The 11,322-nt window shown below is 43.3% G+C and overlaps 1 protein-coding gene across 2 annotated transcripts in view; it reads left to right on the forward strand.

The window, feature by feature from the left end:
* Positions 1 to 11,210, forward strand: part of LOC131140220 (G2/M phase-specific E3 ubiquitin-protein ligase-like) — a 30,052-nt gene extending 18,842 nt beyond the window's left edge. Inside the window, exons 1-17 of one of the 2 annotated variants that reach the window (XM_058090446.1) lie at positions 57 to 205; positions 1,199 to 1,322; positions 2,252 to 2,349; positions 2,430 to 2,531; positions 2,629 to 2,753; positions 5,551 to 5,719; positions 5,814 to 5,920; positions 5,994 to 6,110; positions 7,656 to 7,780; positions 7,854 to 7,947; positions 8,021 to 8,197; positions 8,281 to 8,432; positions 8,512 to 8,696; positions 8,768 to 8,940; positions 9,014 to 9,053; positions 10,312 to 10,483; positions 10,561 to 11,210. In XM_058090446.1, coding sequence (XP_057946429.1) covers positions 1,265 to 1,322; positions 2,252 to 2,349; positions 2,430 to 2,531; positions 2,629 to 2,753; positions 5,551 to 5,719; positions 5,814 to 5,920; positions 5,994 to 6,110; positions 7,656 to 7,780; positions 7,854 to 7,947; positions 8,021 to 8,197; positions 8,281 to 8,432; positions 8,512 to 8,696; positions 8,768 to 8,940; positions 9,014 to 9,053; positions 10,312 to 10,483; positions 10,561 to 10,844 — 2,178 coding nt within the window. In that variant the 5' untranslated portion in view covers positions 57 to 205; positions 1,199 to 1,264 and the 3' untranslated portion in view covers positions 10,845 to 11,210. Of the gene's footprint in view, positions 1 to 56; positions 206 to 1,198; positions 1,323 to 2,251; positions 2,350 to 2,429; positions 2,532 to 2,628; positions 2,754 to 5,550; positions 5,720 to 5,813; positions 5,921 to 5,993; positions 6,111 to 7,655; positions 7,781 to 7,853; positions 7,948 to 8,020; positions 8,198 to 8,280; positions 8,433 to 8,511; positions 8,697 to 8,767; positions 8,941 to 9,013; positions 9,054 to 10,311; positions 10,484 to 10,560 lie in introns of those variants that run through there. The other variant, XM_058090447.1, reaches the window with a different exon arrangement.
* Positions 11,211 to 11,322: the final 112 nt, after the last annotated feature.

Here is an 11,322-nt window from a genome sequence, read left to right on the forward strand (position 1 = left end):
CTCCGATGCAGTAGATGGCGCTCTACACGTTCAAAGTCATGGCCGCAACCCTCCATTTAACTAAAAGAGGAAGAAGCGGCCAACGCAAATGTGAAGAGGGAAATTTAAAAGTGGTCGACGTCAATAAACAAAACACGCCCTGAAAACGAGGAGAAAACGACAACAAAATGACGGAAAGGTCACAACTCGTATGCTGAATTTCAAAGTAGGTCTACTAACACTTTCCACTCCGAACATTTTGTCGTATTTTGCATTCGTTTCTGGTTGTTTAAACGGCAACTTTTGTAAAAGGTAGAACGCTCGGCGTGATGAGAAGCTTCCTTTTGTTGGGTTGCACATTTTTTCATAAATAGTCTTCCTTTTTCTCCTTTCTATGTTTTGTTCACGCTTTCTATATTAGATCGACTTGATTGTGACTGCTTTAGTTTAGCTTCGTGTGAAGATATTTGGGGGTTTTCGTAGTGGGGCTAGCAATAACGGGCGGATTTTTAAGCTAAGCTAAGCTATTGATTGCTAAACATGGCGCTGCCCACAATACACAGGGACTTGTTTTCACAAGGGCTGTCAAAAAATACCGCATTAACGGCGGGAACTAATTGATTTCATGGTTTACGTTACATTTTTTAGCGTCGCATATGTATCATGGCTAGCCACGCCTTTTTGTTATGACGACAGACAGCATTAGCCAGAGTTAGCCGAAACGAATGGTAGCCATCTTTTAAAGCAGCTGTAACCATGGTAACTACGTCTGAATTCATAATCTGGTGTCTATGAAAGCGTCGCCGTTTCAAAATGTACCTCATTTAGAGATGGTGTCACTATTGCTACAAGGCAAACTTCTTCAAAGGTCCTGAAAGTTATGGAACAACAACAAAAAGTCACCGACCATGAGTCGGAGGATCCGATTGGCTCAGTCAAGACACGTGACGATGCTCGTGAGAAGATTGTTACTGATGCCAAGTGCAGTCCAATCGTATTTTTCACAAGCTAATGTCTTAAATGTTTCATCAGTTGATATACTGTCTATTTCAGTTGATGGTTGTTTGCCGTAAATTGCATTTTTAATTTGGAATTCCAACTAAAAAGTAAACTTTTTTGTTTGTTCCACTCATCTGGATTATTCACTGCGACTGAGACCATTAACTGTTGCTAGCTTAGATTGTTTCCGTGCTCATATTTTACTATTTTCCACCCACAGCATCTTATCGGATTGATTGGACAAATGTGACCTTTGACCCTGGAGGCTGTGCACCCATTGAACAGCATGAAGAAAGTCAGACACTCGCAGGAAGTGGTAACCGGCAGCAAAATGGTGGACAAGTGTGAGTGATGGTGATAATATCAGTTGATCCCGCCCCGCTTTTTAGCCTTGTTTTAGCTCTGAATGAATGTATGGATATTGTATTTCAGGGGTCTCAAACACGCGGCCCGCGGGCCAAATGTGGCCCGCAGGACATTAGTTTGAGGCCCCCGCCTTGATGTGAAAGTTTAATGTCAGTGCGGCCCGCGCAAAGTTTGATATGGATGCTGTATGGTATCATGTACCCAGAAAAAATTATTACGTTTGATTCATGTTCATGTTAAAGGTTAAATAACTGTTAATAGTTATCCTCCCTATCCGTGTGGAAGTGGTAAGTTTATGGCCATTTAAGTTTAAAGGAAATAACTTGAAGGCTACCGTTTAGGTCGCTAGCTAACTCTAGTTTGCGAGTTAGCATGTGTCTCGAGACCCTGCAGTTGCGCAATATGTTGTAAATAAAAAGAGTATAAATGTGACTATAGTCGTGTTTTGTCATGTCTACAGGGCTCTAATAATGCTTTGTTCATTTTAATATGAAAAAAATCATTTGTCTACCCACCAACTATATGTGGTTTCTTACGTTTTTATTATTATTATTATATTTATTTATTACTGATTGATTGATTTTCTTTATTCTTGATTTGTTTATTTATTTTTCATCTTATTTTGTGTAGAAAAATAAAAAGTAAGATATTTGAGAACAGTGGCTGCATAGTGCAAGGGGAGAGGTTAACTCCAGTGGTTGCAATTCATCATTAAAAAGTACATAAAGTAAATATTTCATCATTTATAGTAAGTGTGTAATGACAGAACAGAGACACAGCCATAGCCAAGAACATTCTCATAGGTTTCAAGTTGACATTTTTAGTAATATTGGTCTTCCCCCCCCATTTTATTCAGGTAATTATTAGTAAATAATGTTATATTTGAATGTTATTTTCTGTTCTGCAGGTTGTGTTCTGTGCAGAACCTCAGAGGACAATCCAGCCTTTTTTGGGGAGAAAATCACAGTGCAGGAGCACAACATCTCTGTGCACTACTTCTGTCTGGTTAGTGTGTGTGCGTGTGTGTGTGTGTGTGTGCGTGCACATGCACATGCGCGGGATGATATTTGATCTTCTCCTCTCAGCTGACGTCCTGTGGTGTCTACCAGCGAGGCGAGGACAACGAGGGCGTGTTTGGTTTCCTGGTGAACGACATCAAGCGGGAGATTCGACGCTCAGCCCGACTTGTTGGTTTCCTTCACGACCTTTGACCTTTGACTCTTGACGATGTTACGATAGGGATTAACCACCATGCACGTTGTTGTTTTCCCGTGTGCATTTCAGACATGTTGTGCGTGTAAGAAGAAAGGCGCATGCGTGGGCTGTTATGTGAAAAGTTGCAGAAAGATGGTCCACTTCCCGTGTGGACGCAAGAGTAACTTCATATCCCAGTTTACTGAGAACTTCCCGTAAGGCGCTGCACATGCTACACCAGTGATTTTCAACCTTTTTGGAGCCACGGCACGATTTTTAAATTGGAAAAATCTTGTAGCACACCGCTAACCAAAAATGTTCCAAAATGTCACCACAACCTCACACGTGTATCAATAAGTCTATGGGAGGAACAAGGTAGGTGTTGCCACACGGACCAATATTACATTGCTATGCTAGTCTTTACACCACAGACACTCCACAGTAGCCACGGTTTTTACATCAACACTTTTTCTCTTTCCCAATCACCTTTCGGGAAAAACAATGGTATCCATAGAAAGGAATATTCCAATCTCTGTCTACATGCGTTCGTGAAAATCAACCAGAATAGTCAATAGGGCATGCCCAGTAAAACGTAAACATCAACATCACGTGATATCGGCTTCCCCGAGTTTTTCTTTCACTTGTCGGAATAACTCCATATTGACAGTTTTTTGTTCATCCAGTCTTGAAATTTAGTTTGAATCCAAAACCAAACTTTGCTTAGTCCAGTGCCGATTGCTGGCCTCCATTTTTAAAAGTGAAGAACGTCTGGATCTGCGTGTTACGTCATATCTGAGCATGCTCTGAAAGAACGCACCCGGGATAAAAATTTAAACAGGAAAAGATCAAATTCAATCTTGATAATATTTTATAATTCAACTCAGGACATGTTTTATATAGATATATATTTTCTTTTTTAATAAAACTGGACTTATGAATAAAGTATAGAAGGGTTTAGATCAGGGGTGGGCAAACTTTTTGACTCGCGGGCCGCATTGATATAACAAAATTTACGGGGGGGGGGGCAGACTATATATTTTACACGTAACAGTCCACCTGGTATTATTGTATCTGTAAAATTGTCATGCAATCTGCTATTATTATTTATTATTTTATATTTATATTTAAATATTTAAAAAAATAATAAAATATTATAATAATTAAAATAAAATTGGAGGGAGGTGTTCCGGGCATGCCCAGCCGGGAAAAGGCCCCGGGGCAGACCTAGGACACGCTGGAGGGACTATGTCTCACAGCTGGCCTGGGAACGCCTTGGTGTCCTCCCGGTGGAGCTGGAGGAGGTGGCCGGGGACCGGGAAGTCTGGGCTTCCCTTCTAAGACTGCTGCCCCCGCGACCCGGACCCGGATAAGTGGAGGAAAATGGATGGATGGATGGATGGATAAAATAAAATTAAAATAATAATTATTATATGATTGTTATGTAAAATATGGAAATATAACAATATTATTATATATAATTAATATAATAATTAGCATTAATATAATAAATATAATAATCATAATAGTTATAATAATAATAATAATAATAATACATTTTATTTGTATAGCGCTTTTCAAGATACTCAAAGACACTTTACAAAAGAATGAAGTTGAATAGAGCAAGTAAACAGAATAAAAGACACACCAAAATACAACATTCATTGGTTAGTACACAGTTAAAAAAAAAGCGGGGGCGGGGCACAGCAGTCAGATATAGAAGGTTAGACATTAAAAACAGATTTAAAGAGGTGGGTTTTGAGTTGTTTTTTGAAGGTGGGAAGGTCAGGGCAAGCACGGAGTGAATGGGGCAAAGAGTTCCAGAGAGTGGGGGCAGCGATGGAGAAGGCTCTGTCTCCCCAGGTTCGGAGCTTGGTCTTACAGGGGAGTGCCAGGAGGTTGGAGTCTGAGGAGCGAAGGGGACGCGGGGGATTATGTGGATGGAGGAGGTCTGTGAGATATGGGGGGGTCAGATCGTGGAGGGCTTTGTAGGTGATGAGAAGAATTTTGAAGTGAATGCGTTGGGGGACGGGAAGCCAGTGGAGGTTTTGGAGGACAGGGGTAATGTGTTCACGGGAGCGGGTGGAGGTGAGGAGGCGGGCAGCGGAGTTCTGAATATATTGTAGTTTGTTGAGGGTTTTGGATGGTGTACCGTAGAGAATGCTGTTGCAGTAGTCGATTCTGGAGGTGATGAATGCATGGATTAGGGATTCAGCGGCAGAGAATGTAAGTGATGGACGGAGTCGGGCTATGTTCTTAAGATGAAAGAATGCAGTCCGGGTTAACTGTTTGATGTGGGGTTCAAATGAAAGGGTGGGGTCTAGGAGGATACCAAGGTTAATAATAATATAATAATTATTATTTTAATTTTTATTATTATTATGTGCTTGTGTCTCTTTTTTCAGGAGCACTTTGTAAACAACAGACCATGTCAAACAACCAAATTGATACAACCATCAAAAGGTTGGCTCAGGCCATGATGCCAGGTTGTATGTTGAGTTTAAATGAAATACTTTGGAAAGATTGGGCGGGCCGTATTCAAACACTTGGCGGGCCGGATGTGGCCCCCGGGCCGCAGTTTGCCCACCCCTGGTTTAGATTCTGTTTACAGATGGCGCTGATGCACACGAAACTTGCTTGCCAACCGCCAATAAACAACAGAAGAAGAAGAACGCAGTCTGACAACTTTCCGTTTGAGCGGGTACAAGATACCTCAATCGGATTGGTTAAGGGAATATTCCATCCCTGTTCAATTCCCTTACGTTTTTTTAGCAAATAAAGCAAATGCAATTGGAATATTTGTGTCCATGTATACTATTGACATAATGGCTATTGACATCATATTTGCAAATGATGAATAATAAATGTTAATTATAAAAAATTCCTCACGGCACACCTGACGGTTTCTCAAGGTCCACTAGTGTACCGCGCCACAGGGGTTGAAAATCACTGCGCTCCACCTGGGCTAACCTTTGACCTGCAGTCTTAAAGTAAAGTGTATGTGTCTGTGTCCAGGTCTTACTGCTCTGACCACAGCCCCTCCCAGTCTGTGTGCGTGACCTCTGACCTCAGTCTCCCACAGTCATGCTCCGTGTGTTTGGACCGCCTGGAGCCGGTCCTGTCTTACGACGTTCTCAAGTGTCCGTCCTGCCACAGCAGCTGGTTCCACCGAGACTGCGTGCAGGTAACCCGTACACATGATGGCGGACTTTTGTCACGCCGCCTGTGATGAAACGTGCTCGTATCGCTGACTGTGACTCGGCGTGCGCGTCCGTCAGCGCCACGCGCACAGCGCCGGCCTGTTCTTCTTCAGATGCACGCTGTGTAACAACAAGGACGAATACCAGGAAGAGATGCTGCGGATGGGAATATACATCCCGGAGAGGTAAGCGCAGCGCACACACCAACACGACCTCACCCTCGTGCACGCGTCATGCTACGTCTCTCTTTATGCGTAGAGATGCATCCTGGGAGTTGGAGGCCAACGCCTACACGGAGCTGCTGGAGGTCTACATGAACTGTGACGCCGACTTCTGCCTCGGCAACAACGGACGTGCACACTCTGCTAAGGCTGGGTAAGACCCGTGCGAGGTTATGGTCACACACTTCACCTCGATGGTACTGTCCTGCTTCTCAGCGGACCTCTGGCAAGGTCTGAATAATGGTCTAAGGCAGGGGTGGGCAAACTACGGCCCGGGGGCCACATCCGGCCCGCCAAGTGTTTGAATACGGCCCACCCAATCTTTCCAAAGTATTTCATTTAAACTCAACATACAACCTGGCATCATGGCCTGAGCCAACCTTTTGATGGTTGTATCAATTTCGTTGTTTGACATGGTCTGTTGTTTACAAAGTGCTCCTGAAAAAAGGGACACAAGCACATAATAATAATAATAATAAAAATTAATATTATTATTATAATAATAATTATTATTAGATTATTATAATTATTATATTAATGCTAATTATTATATTAATTATATATAATATTATTGTTATATTTGCATATTTTACATAATAATAAAATAATTATTATTTTAATGCTAATTATTATATTAATTATATATAATATTATTGTTATATTTGCATATTTTACATAATAATAATATAATATTTATTATTTTAATTTTATTGTAATTATTATAATATTTTATTATTTTTAAAATACTTAAATATAAATATAAAATAATAAATAATAATAGCAGACTGCATGACAATTTTACAGATACAATAATACCAGGTGGACTGTTACGTGTAAAATATATAGTCTGCCCCCCCCCCCCCCCTTGTAAATTTTGTCATATCAATGCGGCCCGCGAGTCAAAAACTTTGCCCACCCCTGGTCTAAGGTCTAACATGGAATGGAATGGAATGGCCTTTATTATCATTATACAAGATGTACAACGAGATTGGTGAGCTTCTCCTTTCTGTGCAGTAGTCAAGTTTAAAAAAAAAAAAAAGTATACAAAAAGTAGAGTAAAAAAGACAATTTAACAAGATACAGTAAACCTCGGATATATCGGATTCAATTGTTCCCACTGGTTTTGTCCGATATAAGCGAAATCCGTTATATGCGTATACCGGAAAATGTCCGTTTTACGCATATATGGGATTTATATCCGGTATATGCGTAAATGGGATTTTATCCGTTATAAAAAGGCACTTCCTTGACTATGTTTCCAATGTACCTGGACGCGCAGGCAACGCTGCAAACGCTGCAAATGACGTCGTATAGCGGCCTGTCACGATTCGGCGAATCGGAGCGCCACGATGCGGCCATCCGATATATGCCAGGGAAATTTAATGGAAATGCATTGGAACGGGACTGGAGATTTTGTCCGAAATAGGCGAAATCCGTTATAAAAAATCCGATATATGCAATGAATTTTTATTGGAAATGCATTACAGAAAAATCGGTTCTTTTTTATCTGTCCGTTGTGAGCCAATTTCCGATATATCCGAGTCCGATATATCCGAGGTTTACTGTAGTAACAAAGGCAGTGATGTAAATATTGCACATTTGCATTATGCTAATGACCCGGGCATGTTGTACGTCTGAGTTCAGGGTGGTGTCATTGTTCTGTGTTGCCACGGCGACAACATCTTCTCGCGTCTTTCAGGTGGTTTGAGGTAATCCGGTGTCGGCTGTGTGGATCCAGAGGGACTCACAGGAAGTGTTCTGGACTTAAGCTGGACACCAGAGATTGGGCTTGTCCCGAATGCTCCAAAGCCACCGACGGCAAAGGTCCCGCCCTCCAACATGGATGAATGATGGATGGATGGATGGATTCTGACTTTAACATGTTTGTGTCCAACAGCCTCCCTGGTTGCATCTCCTCAGCGCGTTCCAAGGAGACGCCTGCTGTCCAAACGTCGCCAGCCCTCAGCTCCGTCACCCATCAGCAGCAAAAGGTAAACAACGTCCCGTAGTGGTCGTGTATGAGCTAGGCTACACTGTGACTTGTGATGTGATGGCGTCTCTCAGGCCATCCTTACCAGCGGCGTCGGGATCTCCCGAAGAGCTCCTGCGGGCTTTAGCCCCACCGCGCTGCCACCCTCGGGCTGGGCTCCAGGTGGTGGTGAGCGGGGACCAAGCGCTATCTGCTGCTCTGGAGCTGGTCAGGAGGCCGGACTTTGACCCCACACTCCACCTGTCCGTCAGGTACGTTGATGCCGTGGGTGGGAGCGGACGCGGCGGCGGACGCGGCGGATGCCTTTGTGTCAACGTCCGTCATCTCCGCGCAGGTTCAAAGACGAGCAGCAGAAGTTTCCCAACAGCCCTTGGAGCAGCGACATGGCCAGGCAGTACTTCTACAAGCTTCTGGTGCAGCAGATTCAGGACTCGGCGCTGTTTGAGGGTCCGGATGGATGTAAAAACCTGGCGCTTGACTCTCAGGGTATTAGTATGACATAGTAGGGGGGCGCAGTTGGGGCGGGGTCAAAGCTGACACTGACTCTTTGTGGTGTCTCGCGCAGCTCTTCGGGATGACTTGTACTTTGACGCCGGCTGCCTGCTGGCTCTCGCTGTGGTGTGCGGCAGGTCGCAAGTGAGCTTTTTCTCCCGCGCTCTCTATCAATGCTTGTTCAACTTCCCACCCAATCGCTCACTCGGCGTTGCTCACATGACCCGGGACGCGCACCTGAGCCACCAAGTCCGCAGGGTGAGAACCGCTTGGCCTTGCCTTTTATTTCTGCAGAGACGTTGACAGGTGTGCTGATTGGCTGGTTTCAGATTGCCAACGCAGACTCGATGGACGAGCTCAGGGACGCCATGGCGGCCAGCAGGGATTTCCTTGACCTGGCGGGCTGCAGGCAACCAATCAGAAGCCTGCAGGAAAAAGATGCCCTGGTGGAGGATCTTGTGAGCTTCGCGTTGATCACCAGGATGCAGCTCCCCCTGCAGAGGTGAGAAGCACTTGACACTGTGGGACAGCTACAGAAGACCAAAGACCAAAGATTGTCCTGTGTCCGCCTGCAGGTTTCGGGAAGGCCTGCAGACTCTTGGCGTCTTTGAGCAGGTGAGTTAGTGAGATGCACATCATCTTCTCCTGGAGCAGGGGTCTCAAACTCAATTTACCTGGGGGCCACTGGAGCTAGGGTCTGGGCAAGGCAAAACCGCATCAGGTTTCCCCCCCCCAAAAAAAACGCATTTTTTAAAAACAGAAAAATATACAAACTTTTTCAGTGCTTTGGTTCCGATTTTCTACAATAAAAGCTCTGATAAAACATTCCACTGTTCTCAAATATCTTCATTTTTATTTTTCTGCACAAAATAAGATGAAAAATAAATAAACAAATCAAGAATAAAGAAAATCAATCAGAAATAAATATAATAAAAGGGCAAATAATAAAAACTTAAGAAAGCACATATAGTTGGTGGGTAGACAAATGATTTTTTTCATATTAAAATGAACAAAGCATTATTAGAGCCCTGTAGACATGACAAAACACGACTATAGTCACATTTATACTCTTTTTATTTACAACATATTGCGCAACCGCAGGGTCTTGACACACATGCTAACTCGCAAACTAGAGAGCTAGCGACCTAAACGGTAGCCTTCGAGTTATTTCCTTTCAACTTAAATAGCCAAAAACTTACCACTTCCACACGGATAGGGAGGATAACTATTAACAGTTATTTAACCTTTAACATGAACATGAATCAAACGTAATAATTTTTTCTGGGTACATGATACCATACAGCATCCATATCAAACCCAAAAACTTACCACTTCCACACGGATCGGGAGGATAACTATTAACAGTTATTTAACCTTTAACATGAACATTAATCAAACGTAATAATTTTTTCTGGGTACATGATACCATACAGCATCCATATCAAACCCAAAAACTTACCACTTCCACACGGATAGGGAGGATAACTATTAACAGTTATTTAACCTTTAACATGAACATGAGTCAAACGTAATAATTTTTTCTGGGTACATGATACCATACAGCATCCATATCAAACCCAAAAACTTACCACTTCCACACGGATCGGGAGGATAACTATTAACAGTTATTTAACCTTTAACATGAACATGAGTCAAACGTAATAATTTTTTCTGGGTACATGATACCATACAGCATCCATATCAAACTAACATTAAACTTTCATATCAAGGCGGGGGCCTCAAGCTAGTGTCCTGCGGGCCACATTTGGCCCGCGGGCCGCGTGTTTGAGACCCCTGTCCTGGAGGGTTCTGCTAGTGAGATGCACATCATCTTCTCCTGGAGGGTTCTGACCACATGCGATGTGCCCTGCAGGTGCAGCTTTTCCCATCTGTCTTGTGCAGCGTCTTCTGCGAGGCTGAGATCCAGCTGTCGGCGCAGATGCTCTCTGAGCTCTTCGTCGCCAGTTTCTCACCGCAGGAAGAGCGCGTGAACAGCGAGACGGCTGTGGTCAGCTTCTGGAGACACTTCCTGTTTGAGTGCGAAGGTGACGTTGGGCTTCTGTTCTTCGTCAAAGCGGCCTCGGTTGGTTTTGACACGCTTTGTCTTCCGCTCCTTCTCCAGTCGGGCGGAGCTCCGTGTCCCTGCAGGATCTCCTACACTTCAGCACAAGAACCGAGAGGCTCCCGGCTGCCGGTTTGGTCCCCCCTCCCTCCATCTCCTTCATCCACCCTCCGAGATCCACCCACTGCGATAAGAAGGGACGTGCGGAGGAGGGCGTCTTCCCGCAGAGCAAGCCTGACAAGAACCTCCTCCTGCTGCCTGTCACCTCCTCTTATGGGGTGTTCAAAAGCTCCATGGAGCAGGCCATCAGCCACCACATGCACCTCCTGCCCAACGCAATGTAGAGTCCGAGTCAGGAGTCTGGTAAATGAAAGACAATAAGCAAAACACAAACATGAAAGCAACATTATTACTTTTATTTTGAAATGTTTCTTTGTTCTTATCAATGTATGCGTCTCTTTGTTTTTTTAATATGCAAACGTGACTTTGTGGCTTAATGTTGTCTTAATGTCATGTGATCATCATTTACTTTCATTCAATGAACACTGTCTTTAGACATTTATTCAACAAATATATACAATATTTTAGACTATAAACATAAACGAAAACTGAAAAATATCGGTCTCAAGAAGCTAGTAGCGATCCTAAGATATTTGAATCAGTAGCTAGCATAAAGTTTAGGACAATTCCAAGGGCCATTAACTGACGGGTGCCCCAATAAATAGGTACAATAATTTTGATACCTGGTTATGATTTGTTTTAAATAGTCAGAAAACTTTGAAAACAATCATCTCCTGCAGTTGGAAGAAACAGTTAAATATC

The sequence above is a fragment of the Doryrhamphus excisus genome, chromosome 13, assembly GCF_030265055.1.
Source record: "Doryrhamphus excisus isolate RoL2022-K1 chromosome 13, RoL_Dexc_1.0, whole genome shotgun sequence".
Classification (NCBI taxonomy): domain Eukaryota; kingdom Metazoa; phylum Chordata; class Actinopteri; order Syngnathiformes; family Syngnathidae; genus Doryrhamphus; species Doryrhamphus excisus.